This window comes from Aethalodelphis obliquidens, unplaced genomic scaffold, assembly GCF_003676395.1.
Source record: "Aethalodelphis obliquidens isolate GAN/ISIS:26980383/991018 unplaced genomic scaffold, ASM367639v1 scaffold20, whole genome shotgun sequence".
Classification (NCBI taxonomy): Eukaryota; Metazoa; Chordata; class Mammalia; order Artiodactyla; family Delphinidae; genus Aethalodelphis; species Aethalodelphis obliquidens.
Genome location: NW_020837964.1, coordinates 719,023 through 735,551, shown reverse-complemented (window position 1 = coordinate 735,551; position 16,529 = coordinate 719,023). Strand labels below are relative to the sequence as shown.

The 16,529-nt window shown below is 58.8% G+C and overlaps 1 protein-coding gene and 1 long non-coding RNA gene across 19 annotated transcripts in view; one reads left to right on the top strand and one right to left on the bottom strand.

Annotated features, from left to right (window-relative positions):
• Nucleotides 1-542: 542 nt before the first annotated feature.
• On the bottom strand, nucleotides 543-4,994 carry LOC113626944 (uncharacterized). Of its 2 annotated transcripts, XR_003435354.1 has the most exons (4): nucleotides 4,794-4,994; nucleotides 3,012-3,176; nucleotides 2,436-2,614; nucleotides 543-679 (listed from the first exon to the last, which is right to left on the bottom strand). It is a non-coding gene; the product is annotated as an uncharacterized LOC113626944 (long non-coding RNA). The 2 variants fall into 2 exon arrangements; XR_003435353.1 differs by having other exon boundaries at nucleotides 543-2,614.
• A 1,739-nt stretch (nucleotides 4,995-6,733) lies between these two features.
• Nucleotides 6,734-16,529, top strand: part of ACSF3 (acyl-CoA synthetase family member 3) — a 59,362-nt gene continuing 49,566 nt past the window's right edge. For 2 of the 17 annotated variants that reach the window (XM_027118955.1, XM_027118962.1), the window contains exons 1-4: nucleotides 11,077-11,659; nucleotides 11,763-13,066; nucleotides 13,494-14,193; nucleotides 15,324-15,479. In XM_027118955.1, coding sequence (XP_026974756.1) covers nucleotides 12,756-13,066; nucleotides 13,494-14,193; nucleotides 15,324-15,479 — 1,167 coding nt within the window. In that variant the 5' untranslated portion in view covers nucleotides 11,077-11,659; nucleotides 11,763-12,755. Of the gene's footprint in view, nucleotides 7,127-7,156; nucleotides 10,788-11,074; nucleotides 11,660-11,762; nucleotides 13,067-13,493; nucleotides 14,194-14,281; nucleotides 15,159-15,323; nucleotides 15,480-16,529 lie in introns of those variants that run through there. The other 15 variants (XM_027118952.1, XM_027118951.1, XM_027118946.1 and 12 more) reach the window with 13 other exon arrangements.

Sequence of the window (16,529 nt, the reverse complement as noted above, 5' to 3'; positions counted from 1 at the left end):
GGGTAGACTGTGGGCTGGCGCAGGGGACCCAGTTCAAGCTCCCAGGGGGAACACTCACGCCCGCCCCCTTACCCCACTGTCTCCTCGTGTAATGCAGTGTCCACCTGCCCCAGCCAGGGGCCTCCCCACTTCCAAGCCCTGGCCTTCTGAGGTCTCTCCCTTCCTCGCTCACTTGCTCTGGTCTTGGGTGCCGGTTTTGAACCCCAGCTGTGTGGCGAAGCCCCTGGAGTGTGGTGACCTAGCTCTCCCTCTTCACCTTTTCCTCCCTAACCAGTGTTCAACAAGACTCTGATTAGCTGACTGCTTCGTCATGAGTCTATCCCTCCTCCCACTCCCACCTTCCTCTGGCACCTGCAGTGTGAAAACCCAAACTCAACATGATCAGAGAGGAAGGAGAATCCTAGGCTCACCCAAGCAGAAGTCTGGAGGCAGGAGGGCTCCACATGTCAGCGCAGTGGCTCTGGATATCGCCCTGGACTCAGGCTCTGTCCGCCTGGCTTCCCACTGGCTCACTCTCAGGACGGTACTCAGGCTCTGTCCGCCTGGCTTCCCACTGGCTCACTCTCAGGACGGCACTCCTCATGGTTACAAGATGGCAGTGGCAATTCCAGACATCACACACAGACACAGCGTCCACCAGGAAAAAAGAGGGGCTGCTTCTTCCAACGCATCTTGTTTCCTGCGTGAGGAGAACCTGCCCAGACTTGCCCTCACATCCTTGGGCCAGACTCTCTGGCAAGGGGATGAGACCCTGTGGCTGGTTTAGGCCAATCGTGATCTGCCCTCTGGGGCTGGAGGTCTGGGACACAACTCTCTTCCCCACATGGCTCGCGGGGAAGTTGGGAACATGAACAAACTCAGGGTTCAGAGGGAGGAAGGGAGGTCGAGTGGAAACGTTTGTCAGACAGCAGACACAGCTGGATCCTGGGCTTGGGAGAAAACGGATCGGTTGCAGCAGCAGCCTGACAACCGTTCCTTCCAGCCCCAGGCACCCTCTTTAATATTTGCTCCTGCCGGAATCCAAGAGGGGATGCTTTGGGGGTCGGGGAGAATTGAATTCATTCAGCACCTCTTCCGAAGGGCTCCTGTGTGCTGGGGGGCCGTGCCTGGGGTTCTCGCTCCTGTGGACAGGGGGCCTCAGGGCAAGTTGTCAGATGGGGAGGCTCTTATCTGCCTTCGGGAGAAGCCGTCCCATTCGTTCCACTTCCACTGACTCAGAACCGGTGGCTTCACTTCCCAGCATGTAAATTCCAGACCCCTTAATGCCAGCAGCCCAATCTGACCCCAGCCAGCCTTCACAGTCTCACCTCCTGTTGCCCGAGTTTACGCTGAGCGTGAACTGCCCACGGGGACCCTCCTGCCCTTCCTGCCATCTCCTCGGGTCCAGATCCTGCTCTCCTTCAAGGACCAAGTCAAACATTACTTTTCCACAAAGCCTTCCTTGAACCCACCTGTTTGAAGTGAGGTCTTCCTGAGCCCTTCGCATCTTGTGATATATTTATGTAAATATTTCATAATAATGATGACAGCTAGTTTTTCAGCATTTGCTGTATCCCAGGCCCAATGCCAAGAGCTTATTTAATTTTTATAACATCCATTGGAGGTAGGCATTCTTATTCTCGGGTGAGAAGCTGACACTCAGAGAGATTAATCTGCCTGCTATCACACAACTGTAGCTAGCAGAAGCAGGGTATTGGCTCTCTGTTTCTATGTTCAAATCACTCCAAACTTAGCAGCTACAACAACACACTTATGGTGTCAGTTTCTGTGGGTCCCGAACCCAGAAGTGGCTCGGCCTGGCGGCCCTGGCTGGGACTCGAGTGAGGCTGCAGCTGGAGTGTCGGCAGGGCTCCCGTCTCCCCTGAAGGCTCCATCCGCCTCCAAGGAGGCTCCTCCCCTGGCTGTGGGCAGGAGGCCTCAGCTCCTCCCGTGTGGCCTCTCCCCGGGGCTGCCTGAGTGCCCTCACAACGTGGCTCCCCCTGGGGTGAGCGATCAGAGAGGCAGGAGGAAGCTCAGTGCTGGTCATGACCTTGCCCAGAGTCACTCACATTCCTGCCCAGGTCAGCCCTCTTCAGCTGGGATGGGACTGTACGTGGGCACGGACACAGGAGGCGGGCACAGTGGGGCTGGACCTCCGTCGTGGAGGCTGGTGGCCAAAGGCAGGGCGGAACCCAAGTGCTGCCTGACCCTAACCCCAGCTCTGACTGGCACGTCCTGCATAAGTGCTCCCGGGGCTGACTCGGTGCCCTTGAGCCCCTTCTTCGTGTAGCAGCCGTCCCTGTGAGGCGGGAAGCTCCGTGCTCACGAGGACGCTGCTGCCAGCGCATCTGTGTTTTGCTTTAATCAAGTGAAAAGGTGTGACCCAGACCCCCCCAGCAGCTTGGGCTCATTAAGCTAGAGGTGTGAACAGAATCAGTGGGGGGAAAGATTCCTACCTGGTCTCCTGCGGCTCCTGGGTGCTCCAGCTGGAAGGGTTTTCCCCTGGGAAAGGCTGGGGGTTGGGAGTGGACAGGGGGCCTCAGGGCAAGTTGTCAGGTGGGGAGGCTCTTATCTGCCTTCGGGAGAAGCCGCCCATTCATTCCACTTCCACTGACCGAGCGCCTGCTCAGGGTCTCTGTTGAGGGGCGGGCGATAAAGATGCTGATGATGACAGTAGTGACCACAGCTAATATTTATGAACAGCTTTAAGTGTCCCGGCTCTTTGACCTTCCCAGTGGGATTAAGCTGGGAACCGCGGTGGGAGCTGTCATTGCCCATTTCATAGACAGGAGCACGTGGACCCCAGCGTCCCACAGCCCTGCTGAGGCCATCCCCGCCCCCAGACCCCCTCCTGGGGACGGCTCTCCTCCCAGGGTCAGATCCAAGGGCAGCTGAGGTCCAGAACAGCAGGGCTCCCCCGGATGCCCCAGGAGCAGGGAGGCACTCGCCTCCTGTGGCCTCCCGGCTCTAGGGCCTGCCGTGCCAGGCGGCCCCAGCACTTTGCACGCAGGGCCGCTCCCTCCTGACCGTACACGTGGCCATGGGAGACCAAAGTGGCGGTGATCCCAGGAGCCCGTCTCTTCAGAGGACAGGTGCCTCCCTCCTGGGTGCTGTCCCATCCTTCAGAGCTTGTCTGAGTGCACAGTGGGAAATCCTAGTGCACGTGGCTTTGTGTTCCAGTTTTCCAGTGGGAGGATCTAGGAAATTATTTATGCTGTTTTTATTCAACCGTAGACTACTATGAGCAATTCCAGTGTTTCTTTTTTTTTTTTTTTTGGTGGTACGCGGGCCTCTCACTGTTGCAGCCTCTCCTGCAGAGCACAGGCTCCGGACGCGCAGGCCCAGCAGCCATGGCTCACAGGCCCAGCCGCTCTGCGGCATGTGGGATCTTCCTGGACCGGGGCACGAACCCACATCCCCTGCATCGGCAGGCGGACTCTCAACCACTGCACCACCAGGGAAGCCCTCTACTGTTTCTATACAGCTTCACTACTGTACTTCATGGGGCCCTGTGATCTCGCTATTTCCTCTGTCCTAACTCAGCCCCCACCGAGCAGCACTTAGGTTGTTTCCTGGCTACAACAGCAACACTGCTGGGAACACCTCTGAGGATGTCGCCGTGGAGACCATTTATTCTTGTCGGAAGGAGCTATCTGGCTTTGTGTGGGGAAGAGTTTTGGTCTTAAGCACAAGGATACACATGTCTGCTTGTTTGCTCAAGAATCTCAGAGCCATGAAAAGGTGAGGGGCACGAGGCGGGGAGCAGGGAGCAGAGCTCCGGGTTCAAACCCTGCTCTGTCACTTTGTCAGAGCGACAGGCACTCAGAGCCTCAGTCTCCTCACTTCCTGTGGTCAGAGCCAGCCTCGGACACCGGCTCCGCGCAGCCCTCTGAGGGCCCCCATCACCTGGCCTGGCTTGATCTTCCTCCAGACCACTTGTCTGTCTCGGCTTGGACAGCTTGAACGACACGTGCCTCTTTCTCACACGTCTGGGGGCTGGATGTGTCTGATGAGAGCCCACTGCCTGGCCTTTAGACAGCCATCCTCTCACTGTGTCCTCACTGGCCGGAGAGCAGAGAGGGGAGCAGGCTCTCTCGTGACTCTCGTAAGGGCACTAATCCCATCCTGGGGGCTCCACCCTCATCACCTCATATAACCTTGATTGTCTCACTAGACCCCACTTCTTAACACCATCACATTAGGGGCAGGGTTTCAACATGTGAATTTGGTGGGGGGGGGGCGGGACAAAAACTTCAGTCTATAATGTCATCAATGGCATATGACTTGTCTAACTATTCCCTTTCCTTCTCCCCCACGAGCACATAAGTGACCGGAGGGCAGGGGCTGTGTTTACATCTCCGGTGCCTGGAACACACCTGGGGACACGTCGGCACCTGCACAAACACCCAGCTGCCTGTCGTGAGCTGCGGGAGGCCGTGGGGTCCTGGGTTATTCAGCAGAGGTGGTGGCGCCATGGTAAGGATTTGCCACGGCTGCTGATCAGGCTCCTGTTCCCATGGCGTGCCTGGTGGAAAGCAACCCCCTGGGAATCCTTGGAGTGTTTGGGACCAGAGGCGAGAGAGCAGCCAAGGAGGCTCCGTGATGGGCAGGGGCCGCCTGCAGGTGGAGAGGAGCCACACCCACGTGGACATCCTTGAGGTGATTCCTGTCTCCTCCCCCTTTAAAACTTACTTTATAGTCTAGTTTAACTTTTATCTTTATCACAGGTACACAGTTATCCAGCCACACAGTTTAAGGAACCCCCCTTCCCTTCCCAATCACCAGAGACGGCTTTCAATTCCTTTGATATTTACCTCCACGTGTCCACCCCGGCGCTCTTTGCTCCTGTGATGGACACCCAGCCTCAGCGTCTCTCTCCACGCCACACCCTTCCTGTGCCCCCATCCCTGCCCAAGAGAGGGAGAGAGGGAGAAAGGGGGAGAGATGGAGAGAGAGAGAGAGGGAGGGAGGGGTGGGGAGAGGGGGAGAGAGAAGGAGAGAGGGGGAGAGGGAGAGAGAGGCAGGGAGGGAGAGAGAAGGAGGGAGGGAGAGGGAAGAGAGGGAGGGAGGGGGAGAGGGAGAGCCGGGGAGAGGGAGAGCAGGGGAGAGGGGGGAGAGGGAGGGAGAGAGGAGAGGGGGAGAGAGAGAAGGATGGGGAGAGAGAGGGAGGTAGAGGGGGACGGGGGAGGGGGAGAGGGAGACTGCCTGAATTCGTTAGACCAGCGTCCATGTCTGCATTGTAAGTGTTTACATTATTGCAATTCTGTAAATGCTTGTCTGAGCCAAGCCTCCTAGAGCCACGCGATACTTTGCCTTTGCTGCTGTTCTCCCAGTATTTAACTATTGCCTATTTTTCTCTCTTTTTAAAAATATTTATGTATTTATTTAGGCTGCGCAGGGTCTTAGTTGCAGCACATGGGATCTTTAGTCACGGCATACAAACCCTTAGTTGCGGCTTGTGGGATCTAGTTCCCCAACCAAGGATGGAACCTGGGCCCCCTGCGTTAGGAACGCGGAGTCTTACCCACTGGACCACCAGGGAAGTCCCTCACCTATTTTCCTCTTGATCAGTGTTCTAGGTATTTATCCTTCTTCTAGCCCCAAACTCTCCCTCAGTGGTTCAAATCTCCTCTCAATAGAGCAAACACAACAGTTATTCCCCCAGTTCCATCTTCCTCAGGATGACTGCTCCCGTCTGCCAGGTGGGGGACCCCAGAGTCCAGGATGCTAGGATGTGACAAGAGTGGTCACTGGGCCACCCAGCTGCTGTGCTGGGGACAGACTGACGGGGCAGGGAGGTTTAAGCAGGGAAGCCAGGAGGAGGCTATTTTAGTAATCAGGGTGTGACACCATGGTTTCCCAGCACCCTCCCCACCGCCCCCTGGTTGCAGGGGTGATGGTGGGAAGTGGCTGGTTTCTGAAAGATGCTGAAGGAGAAACCAGCAGGACTGGATGTGAGGTAAGGCAGGAAGCAAGGAGGGGAGTCTGCACGACTGAGCCCAGGAATGATGGATGGGATGGGAACGCTGACGGACAACCTCGGGGGTGAGTCGGAGTCCATCTGGGCTGCTGTAACAGATGCCACAGACTGGGGGGCTTGAGTTCTCACAGTTCTGGAGGCTGGAAATCCAAGATCAAGAGAGTCTGTGTCTGGTGAGGGCCCCCGTTCTGGTTCATGGGCCGCGTCTTCTCGCTGTGTCCTCACCTGGAGAAGGGGAGGCGGGGAGCCTTGTGGGGTCTCTCTTCTAAGAACACTAATCCCATTCATGGAATCTCTGCCCTCACGACCTCATGAGGTTAGAAGGCCCCCCTTCTAACACCATCACATTGGCGGAGTCAGGGCTTCAACAACGGATTTTTGGAGGACACAGATATTCAGACCATAGCAGAGAAGAGCCCACGTTCAGGTGGATGTCTGGTCAGGTGGGCGCTTAGGAGCGTCCCCACACCCACGCTCGGGAACAACCCCGCTGCTTGCCAAGTGCTGTGGGCCCCTGCCAGTCACTGCAACAGGGAAGTTCTGATTTTCTTGAATTTCTTCGATGATTCCCCCCCTCTGTCTCGTCTGCGGTCCCTTCCTGAAACTATTATACTTTTCTTACTGGACCGAACGGCGGGCCCAGGGATCTTCTCATCTTTTTTCCATCTCAGTCGTTTTGCTGCTCCTCGGAGATTTCCGGCCCCTCTTCCCTCGGGCTCCGCGTCCTCAGCCCCCCCGGAGGTTCACGGCCGACACCGAGGGCGGTGGGGCGGCGGCCCAGCCCGGGTTCGGCCCGGCTCGCGGCGCCCCGGGAGGCGGGCGGGAAACGCGCTGGCCCGAACCGTGTGTCCGTGGTTGATTTGTTACTTCAGAGAAATCTCACGTTTCGGCCGAGCGGACTTGTGCCCGGCTCCGCCCAACAGGGAGTTAGAACACCTGAGGCGCCCGGTTCCCAACCCGCTTCGGGATGGGAGCGGTGAACACGCAGCCGCCCGGGCCCCGGGGCCGCGACGACTGGTCGCGGGGAACGTTCGCGCCCGGAACCCGCGGCGCGGTGCCGCGCCGGGGGACGCGCTTGGGCGCCGGACGCGGGGTGCGCGCGCAGCTGCGGTTCCGGTTCCGGTTCCGACCCGGCAAGGAGGAGGAGCGCGAGTCCGGCCTGCGGAGGTAGAGGCCGCCCCCTCACCCCTCACCCCCGCTCCTCCACCCCGCGTCCCGCCCCGCCCCCTCCCTCGCAGGGGCTGCGTCAAGTGGGGACCCTGCCTTCCCTTCGCGGCGCTGGCGGCGACGTCCAGGCCCCCGGGGTGTAGGAGTGAGTCAGGTCCACGTTCAGCCATAGTTGGAGGGAAGTTGATCTGCCTTGTCGGAAACAAATCCATTTTCGGCCTCATTGGGCCGCAGGAATCCTCCTTGAAGCACCACGCCCCTCCCCCCGCACTTTCTTTGTTTGCTTTGTGCACTAAAGAGGAGGTGATAATCAGCGGGGCTTTGAAGGATGATTAGGAGTTTGCCAAAAGGGGGAAGGATGACAATTGGAGGTGGGAACAGGAATCCCGTGTTTGGGGAGTTTGTAGGCTTCCATCCCGAGGAGGGGCATGTTTGGAGACCTAGGCAGGGACAGGTGGGGGTAGGGGGCACCGGTGCTGGGCCCAGGAGCACAGACATCCCCAAGCAGGCTTCAGGGGGCCCCCGGAGGTTCTGATGTGAGACGTGAAAGCCCAGCGAGTCTAGCGAGCTTTCCTCAGTCCCTATTGTGCCCCCACCCCATGTCCCAGAGCCACTCTTCAAGGCAGACGGCATCTGTGGATTAAGCCACGGCCCAAGATTGTAAGCTTCATCCCTCCAGATGGCATCTTTAAAATAGTATTTTACGTCCTAATATGGAGATGGGTTTAAGCGTTTGCTTTTCCCTTTTGGTGTTTTTGATTTGAATGCAGTGTGAGTGTTACTTAAAAATGTAACTTTGAAAGCGGCTCCCCAGACCACAGGCAGCGTGCTGAGACAAGTGTCCGGCGCAGAGGGAGCGTGCGGGCCCCTCCCCAGCCGCGCACCTTCCCCGAGTCCGCAGACAGCGGGCGGGCTTGGCGGCAGGTGGTGGTGAGCCGTCAGGTGCCATTTGATTCATTTCGAAACCAGCCGCCTTCATTTGAATGCAAGTATCGTTCTTATCGCGTAATTTTTGTCACATGGCTCCGTGGTGAGCATGGGGCTGAGCATGGCTGGGCCGTGTGCTTCCCACTGTGTGTGCTGGGCGGTTCTCACAGGAGCCGAAGGCTTAGACGGCTGAGGAAAACTCGGAAAAACCAGTGAACGTTCTAGGCTGGGCCTGTTTTGACTCTAGAATCTGTGCTGTCAACCAGCAGCCCGGTTAGGACGTGACAGATGTCATCTTCCTGGTGTTGGGTGTGTGTCCTGAGAGGGCCGTGGTTACCCTAAGTAACCTAAGTGGTCTGGCCTGGGAACCTGATGGTCAGAGCACTGAGTGGCTTCTGCTGGGTCTCTGCCTGGGCTCCGGCCTCCCGGAGGGAGCTGAGCGTGGCGTGGCGTGCCCGGGAGAAGGCGTCCGGTTCTCCAGAATTCAGGTTTCCGTGTTCTTGGCCGGGATTTTTTCACATTGCTGCATGGTGGTGCTGACCTCATGACGTTGGTTAATCGAGATAGGGAGAAATCCGTGGCCGAACTGAATTTACTGGGCGGCAACGTCACTCCAGGCTGTGCCACCGGCAGTGATGGGGGGCCCCGTGGCCAAGGGGGCTGGTGGTTGGAAGGCGTGGCCTCTTTTCCTGAGGTAGCTGTTGGTCTTTCTGCACCTGGACCTGCTCAGGACACAGTCATCTGACCTGACCTCGTTCTTTCTGCTTGTTCAAGGCAGGGCCTTGCTCCCCTTGACCTTGGAGATTTTAGCTCTGTATTGAATGGCTCGATGATGGGTGGTTTGGGGAGCACCTAAAAGCTGTTTTGAAGGGGTGGCCCCATGTTCCCACGTGTTCAGTGGGAGAAAAAATTAGTGCAGCTTCTCTGGAGGCCACTCTGGCAGCGTTTACCCAGTTAAAAGTCATTTGGGTTGTACGCTCCGTGGTGAGCAGGCAGGGCCCCTTCTCAGCGTCTGTTCCACAGACACCCCCGTGTGAGCACAGCTCCGTGTCCCTGAGCCTCCCTCCCTGCAGGTCACCTGGCAGGCTCCCCGTCCCCCGAGCTCGAGCCACCTGCCCCACCCTGCCTCGGGACACCCGTCCCCACGCGGAGCCAGGCGGTCTTGCCACCTCCCAGCACTGGGACACTGGGGCCAGGTCACTGCTGCCGGACGCCAGCCCTGCGGTGCTCTGAGGGCCAGCGCAGCGGGCGTTCCAGCTGCTTCTGTGAGGACTTCATCATTGTCCCCATGAGCCTTCCGTGAACCACTAGGTTTAATTGCGAGAAGAAGGCTATCTCATTTTTATTTGCCTCTGTCGTTTTGAGACACTAAAGAGCTACAGAAAATTACAGACACCCTGTAGGTCCACCATCCAGAACAAATAATTTTAATATTTTCCTCTTTTTTTCTATTTTTTTTCCTTTTCCTTTTTTGTACCAAAGAAAATGTTAATGCTGAGGTTGAAATACCTCCATTTGAAAATATAAATGTCATTTATTAGACTTTTAAAATCTGATTACAAAAGTCGTACGTGCTCATTGCAGAAAATCTGGAGCAAATTGAGCAGCGCTAAGAAGAAAACGAAAGCCACCTGTGGCCCTGCTGCCTCGTGTCCACCTGGAGGCTCACCTTCCTGTCTCTGGAGGGACGTCCCTCCCCTGAGCAGCGCTGCGGGGGCAGGTGCAGTCGGGCCGTGGCCCAGCCCCACACGCGTGTGTGTGCCCTGGCCTCCTCAGACCTTCCGGACCACCTGGCTTAGCCCCAGTTTTTCAATAGCAGAAATAACCCTGCAGTGAACACCCCACAGTGAACCTTTGTGTACACGGCTGATTATTTCCTTAGGATACATTTAAAAAACAAAACCGTGGGAACAGAGGGCTTGCATTTCCTGTTTTCATGTCGCATCTAGAAGGGACTGCTGAGTGCCCTCTTTGGACGGCTGAGCCGTCTCTAGGCTGGGGGTGCCGGCCAGTTAATGTGTGGTGTCTCTTGGGGCAGCTCCCAGCACGGACTTGGCCTTCCCTGCCCAGGGCCTTCCTCACCACCTGTGGTGTCTCAGAGTGGGTTGGTGTGCTGCAGCCAGCCGGGCCTGGGTCTCGATGCTGTTTCTCCAGTTGCTCTGTGGCCTTGGGCAGGTGGCTTCACCTCTCTGTTTTTCTTGGAGGTGCTGCTCTGACTGTCTGCCCCCGGTATCTGTCCCCAGCCCACTGTGGATTCGCTGCTGTGGAGTCAGAAGTCAGCTAGCCCTCCCACCCCTGGCCAGGGAGGGAGGGGAAGTGGCGGTCAGCCTGTCTTCCAGTTTTCATTTCAAGTTCTCAGACCCCAGCTTCTCTCTGACTGGCCCCCCTCAGTGTGGTCCAGTCCCTGGGGCCCCAGGGGGAGCAGGCAGAAAGCTTGCCCTTCCTAGGCCCCTCATGGGGTGTCTGGGCAGAGGAAGGCTGAGCCGGTGGGTCTCGCTGGCAGCAGCTGTGACATTGCCTGTGAAGCCCTGTGAGGCCTGCCAGGCAGAGGGGTGGGAGCAGCAGCCACTCCTGGCTGTCCATCTGTCTGTCCTCCACGGCACCCAGTGCCTGAGTGCTGTGCTCCTCAACACCCCCGAAAATGCTGTCACTTCAGCGGGCACCCCCGAACATCTGTCTTGCGTGGTCACCAACAAGACTCAGGCCTCGGGCCGTAACCCAGAAACGTTGTGCGGTAGGTTTTCTGTTTATAGATTCTCTTTGTTTTAGTTTCTCCTGCCTGTAAAGCAAATAGAGAAGAATTTGCTAGAAGTGAGAAGAGGAAGCGCTTAAAGCCCCTGGTTTGCTTCTCACTAGCTCATTTTCTTTTCTTTTCTTTTCTTTTTTTTTTTTTGCGGTATGCGGGCCTCTCACTGCTGTGGCCTCTCCCGTTGCGGAGCACAGGCTCCGGACGCACAGGCTCAGCGACCATGGCTCACGGGCCCAGCCGCTCCGCAGCATGTGGGATCCTCCCGGACCGGGGCACGAACCCGTGTCCCCTGCATCCGCAGGCGGGCTCTCAACCACTGCTCCACCAGGGAAGCCCACACTAGCTCATTTTCTTTCTGAAACTGGCACATCTCATATGTTTATCACATTTCTTATTTTCTCTGGTCAAGCCCAGCTGTTTTCTTACAATTTGTCAGGTTTCTTTATAGTAACAGAAATCCAGAGGTGTGAAACCAACTGCGAGCCCGCCTCTGAACCTTGCGTAGAGGACAGAGCCCAGGACGTCACAAGACACTCTGGCCTCCTTCATCTGGAAGGGGTGTGGGCCACGTGTACTGGAGAGCCCACCGGTGGGGGAGGCCTGGAGCTTTTGGGAGTGTTTCCATAGGACCTCGGAGCAGCCGCTGGGGAGGAGATGGGGCCGCCGAGGCCCCTGCAGGCAGGAGGGTCAGGCAGGCGGGCATCTCCCTGGTGCCAGGTTTCCGCCTGCTGGGCCGGGAGGCTGGGAGACCTTGTGTCAGAGCCCTTGCCACCCGGGGCAGCCAGCACGCGGAGGATCTCAGGACAGAGGAGAGCTCAGTCCCGACCTTTACTGCTGTGGGCTGTTTGTTTTGTTAGGTAATTATAAAGTGTTGTGTGTAGTCTGTTTTTTAAATTAACAACAGAGAACAAAACTGTTTGGTACATGTAACAAACATAGCACATTTGTTTTCCCCTGTAGCAAGTTAATGAAGGAGACGGAAGAGTGAGGCTTGTCGGGGAGAGGATGCTCTGAGCCCGGGAGAAGCAGCCTCCTGGCAGCAGGTGTGGGGCTGCCCGCCCACCGGTCCCCACCTTCCCTGCTTTGCTGGGCCCGTTGGAATGGGAACGAGAGTTACGTTACAAGTTTTATTTTATGATGTTGTTGGACAGTGCCTTGAAGGTGTCCTCATCAGCCTCTGACACTCAGAAGTGCTCTCTAGGGTCCCTGTGAAGTCTGCCCACCCCCCCCGGCCCCCGCCCCAGTAACAGGGAGAGACACGCCCCCCACCACCACCACCACGGCATAGCCAGCATCAGGCCATTTCCTTGTGCTGTCGTGGGCCAGGGTGGCCGTGGGCGTCTGGCGTGGTGACTCTGGTGGGGAACGATGGCTGGGGGTGGGAAGGCTCCGGCTGGGCTCCTGGCTGTGATTTAGGAGGGGGGACTTTGAATTTTCTCGTGGGTGAGATAGGGTTAACAGTGCTTGCCTTACTGATTGAACAGGGTGGTCGGAGGTGAAAACACACGTAATATATTCAGTGTGTTACCAAATAATACTCATTAAAAATCCTTCAGCAACAACCGGGGGAGCGCCCCGTCAGGGACACTGCTCTGGCTGAGAGCGCCCAGGCGGAGCAGAGGTGGCAGAGGCTACAGTGGGGAGGGCACGGCCGTGGGGACGCCGAGCCGGGGCAGGTGGTGGCCCGTGGACCTTGCTGGCCGCCCTGGCGCTGGGAGGGAACCGTCTTCCGTGGTCCCGGGGGTCAGGAGGGCTCCTGACCTCTCGAGTGGGGGGGTGGCAGCGTGGAGGGGGTGCGCCCGGCCACCCTTTCCCAGGCCTCCTCTAGAGCACACTGGAGAATTCCAGGTGCGGGTCGTGGCTCACAGCCTTCCTGGGGAGCCCTCCTCCTGGCGGCCGGACTGTTTTGGTCATTGTTTAGTAGTTAGGCTGTGGGGAAGAGAGGGAAGAGTTATGTTTTGGCTTAAAAAACAGAGTGACGCTTTGCAGACATGTGAACCTGCCCTGTTTGCGTCTCTGCTCTATTTTAGACAGGTTCCTAGGAGTCCAAGGCTCGGCACGTGTTCCAGAGCAGAAGCGAGCCCAGTGTCTGTGCTCCGCTCGGCGGAATCTCCAGGCCCCGCTGCTGGCGGGGAGGGAACACAGACAGCCCTTGAACCGGGCGGGGGTCGGGTGGGCGTTAGGGGCGACCCCACAGCCGAAAATCCGAGTAACTTCACAGCCGGCCCTTCCTGCACACCCCCGCCCTCCGTATTCACACTCGTGTAAGTGCCGCAGTGCAGATTAGTGAAAACAGGCCACGTGTACGTGGACCCGCGTCGTGCACACCGTGCTGTCCAAGGGCCCTTGGCACTTATTGTCCCGGCTCGTACTTCTCCGGGTTCAGGTGTTTGAAAACAGTTATTCAGAATTTACCTGAAGTGCATCGAGTTCTGTTTGTTTCTCCTTGGCTTCACCTAGTTTAGTTCATTGTTTTAGAATCTTGCATGTTTTTAAAACCTTTAAAGCAATGAGATTGAATAAAAAGCTGAAACTTTGGTCAGTTAAGTTCCAAAGGTGTGTGTTGTGAGATCGTTAGCATTTCCGGTCTCGGGATGTCCGCCCGTGATTGGCAGTGACGCCCCCTCTCCCGGCCGCCGTGGGGGTCCGGCAGGACAGGGCAGTGACCGCAGCGCCCTCTCTTCCCGCCAGGTACCGGCACTTGGCGTCTGCTGCTGCGACGCTGCCCCGCGTGGTGATGTCCCTCCGGCGCCTGGCCTGGGCCTGGCCTGGGCCGTGTTGGTGGCCAGACCCCCGGAGGTGCAGAGGACGCGGCGCCCTGCACACGGCCCCGGCCGCGCGCTCCGACAGCAGCACGCTGGGCTTCCGCCGCGCCCTGGGCTTCGGGGACAGGATCGCCCTCGTCGACCAGCACGGCAGCCACACGTACAAGGACCTCTACTCCCGCAGCCTCTGCCTGTCCCGGGAGATCTGCCGGCTCCGTGGCTGTGCCGACAGGGACCTGCGGGAGGAGAGGGTGTCCCTCCTGTGCAGCAATGACGTCTCCTTCGTGGTGGCGCAGTGGGCCACGTGGATGAGCGGCGGCATTGCCGTCCCCCTCTGCAGGAAGCACCCCCAGGCCCAGCTGGAGTACTTCATCCGGGACTCGCGCAGCTCCGTGGTCCTCGCCGGCCTGGAGCACGTGGAGCTCCTGAGCCCGGTGGTCCAGAAGCTGGGGGTCCCGCTCCTGCCTCTCCCGCCCACAGTCTACCATGGGGCAGCCGAGGACCCCGGGGAAGGCCGGCTGCCAGAGTGGGACTGGAGAGACCGGGGCGCCATGATCATCTACACCAGCGGGACCACGGGGAGACCCAAGGGCGTCCTGAGCACGCATCAGAACATCAGGGCCATGGTGAGTGCTTCTGGGGCCGCCACGGTTGGGAGGTGCAAGCTGTGTCCCCGCAGGCCAGTCCCAGCAGCAGTCACGGCAGGCGGCCTTCTGTTCATTCTGCAGGGCCAGCCACAGCTCTCACCGTCCCACCCCTGGGGCCATGTGACCGGCAGCCCCACTGGCGGTGTAGGGGGTGCAGTGCCCAGGTGCCGGGGGGTAACAGGCCCCCTCGGGCTCCTCCAGAGCCGTGGCGTGTGGAGCATGGAACGGGCCACTCTATGTGACGCTGAGGTTTTAAAGGAAACCAGCCCCAAAGCAATTATCCAGATGTGCCGTCAGCCCCTAACTGCGGCTGATTCGGGAAACGAGAAGCAGGAACTCGTGTGCGCCACATCGTAGGTGTTAGCTTGTGTTCCGTGGCCTCAGTTACCATTTTTGTGAAACTCCCCAGCCGCTGTGTCTATCTGCAGTTTATACTCTTCTTGCTTCCAAAAAGCATTTGCACGTACAGTGAAGACTCTTACACAGCAGGAGTGGGAAAATAAGAGAGAAGTTCAAACCCACAAAGAGGGAGGTCAGAGGTCAATGCCATCGACTCAGGCTAATTCAGTCCATAAGTCAGCATGAACTGAGTCGGGCCGGCTGCAGGCAAGGCGTGATTACACGTCGTCTCTGTCTCCGCGGAGGAGACGTGCTTTTTGTCTGGAGAGGCCATCTCTGGACCAGTATCTCTGCGGGGTGGGCATCTCACTTGTGTTCGCACATGGCCGTCACCGCGGTGACGGGGACTTTTTGGCTCAGCTGGGGCGAGGATGGTGCCAGAACAGACGTGGCGCAGACAGACAGCCGGGTTCCAGCCTGGCCTGTCGGAGCCGCCTGAGGGGAGAGCCGCCCAGAGTCTGCAGAGGCCTTTGACCCCAAATCAAAGGCCCTTTCAAACTGGCTGAAGCCCCTGACTACGTGCGACCCTGTTCTCTAGCAGGAGGGTAAGTGGTGGACAGACGGCCCCGCGGTCAGACCCCAGGTCATTCTGTTACCATGTCCTCCCAGGCCGTCAAGGGCGGGGCAGCGGCCGTCTCCTCCTGCCTTTTCGGCTGGCGCGGCCGGCTGCGTGCGCCGTCCTATTCTGAGGCTGTGCTGCCGTTCTCCAGGTGACGGGGCTGGTCCGCAAATGGGCCTGGACAAAGGACGACGTGATCCTCCACGTCCTCCCGCTGCACCATGTCCACGGCGTGGTCAACAAGCTGCTCTGTCCGCTCTGGGTGGGCGCCACCTGCGTGATGCTCCCCGAGTTCAGCGCTCAGCTGGTGAGTCGGGGCCGGGCTCTCGGCGTCGCGGGCTCTGGGCCTCCCCGGGCTAGGTCCCTTCTCTGGGGTGCAGAGTCCCAGCGGCGAGCTTCCTATTACTGCTGGAGCAGAGGGTCCCCACTGGGGCTTCGCACAGCACAAGTGTACTCTCGGTTCTGGAAGGCCAAGTCCAAGATGAGGCTCGCGGGGCTAAGGGCCAGGCGCCGCAGGCCTGATTCTGTCTGGAGGCTGCGGGGCGGAATCTGCTCCCGCCTCTTCCAGCTGCTGCAGGTGCCCGTGTGCCCTGCCTTGTGGCTGCATCACCCCCACCTCTGCTTCTGTATTCTCGTGACCGCTGCCTCTTCTGTGGCCAGATCTCCCTCTACATGAGGACCCACCCAGTGTCCAGGGCAACCGCACCCTCTCCAGACCCCTGCAGAGTCCCCTTTGCCACGTGAGGGGGCGCATCCACGGGGGTGAGCACGTGGATGTCTTGGGGCTGTTGTGCAGCTGACTGCTGGCTTTCAAGGTCCCAAGCGGATGGCCCAGCTGGGGGCTCCGTGTCAGTCTCCCCACTGGTCCCTCTTTTCAGCAGGGGGTTCTTGCCCAGCACTGCCGTGTGGTCAGCAGGGGAGGGAGGCCGAGTGGATACGAGGTGGGGCAGAGCGGGCACTGCAGAGCAGAGTGCAGGAGGAGGGGAGCGACCTGGCCAGACGCTGCCCCTGCCCCCGGCACGTGGTGAGCTGCTGTGCAGCAGTCCCATCCCAGCCTCCGTGTCCCGTGTACTGGTGGGGACAGGTGCCTGGGGCAGGTGAAGGCAGGGCTCTGAGGTGGTGATGGGCTGACTGCACGGAGAGGCTGCCGAAGTGACACATCCCCGTGGGGCCGCCAGGAAGCACAGGGCTTGAACGAGACCCTACTCTGTCACTGACTCACGCTGTAACCTATACAGCATGGGAATGCGAAGGGGGAGAGCCCAGGAAGCACCTGGGCTGGGCTTCTGTGGGCGCTGGACTTCAGATGGGGGCGGGGCTCCAGGTGGGGGCGGGCTCCTGTGGGGGGCGGGGCTCC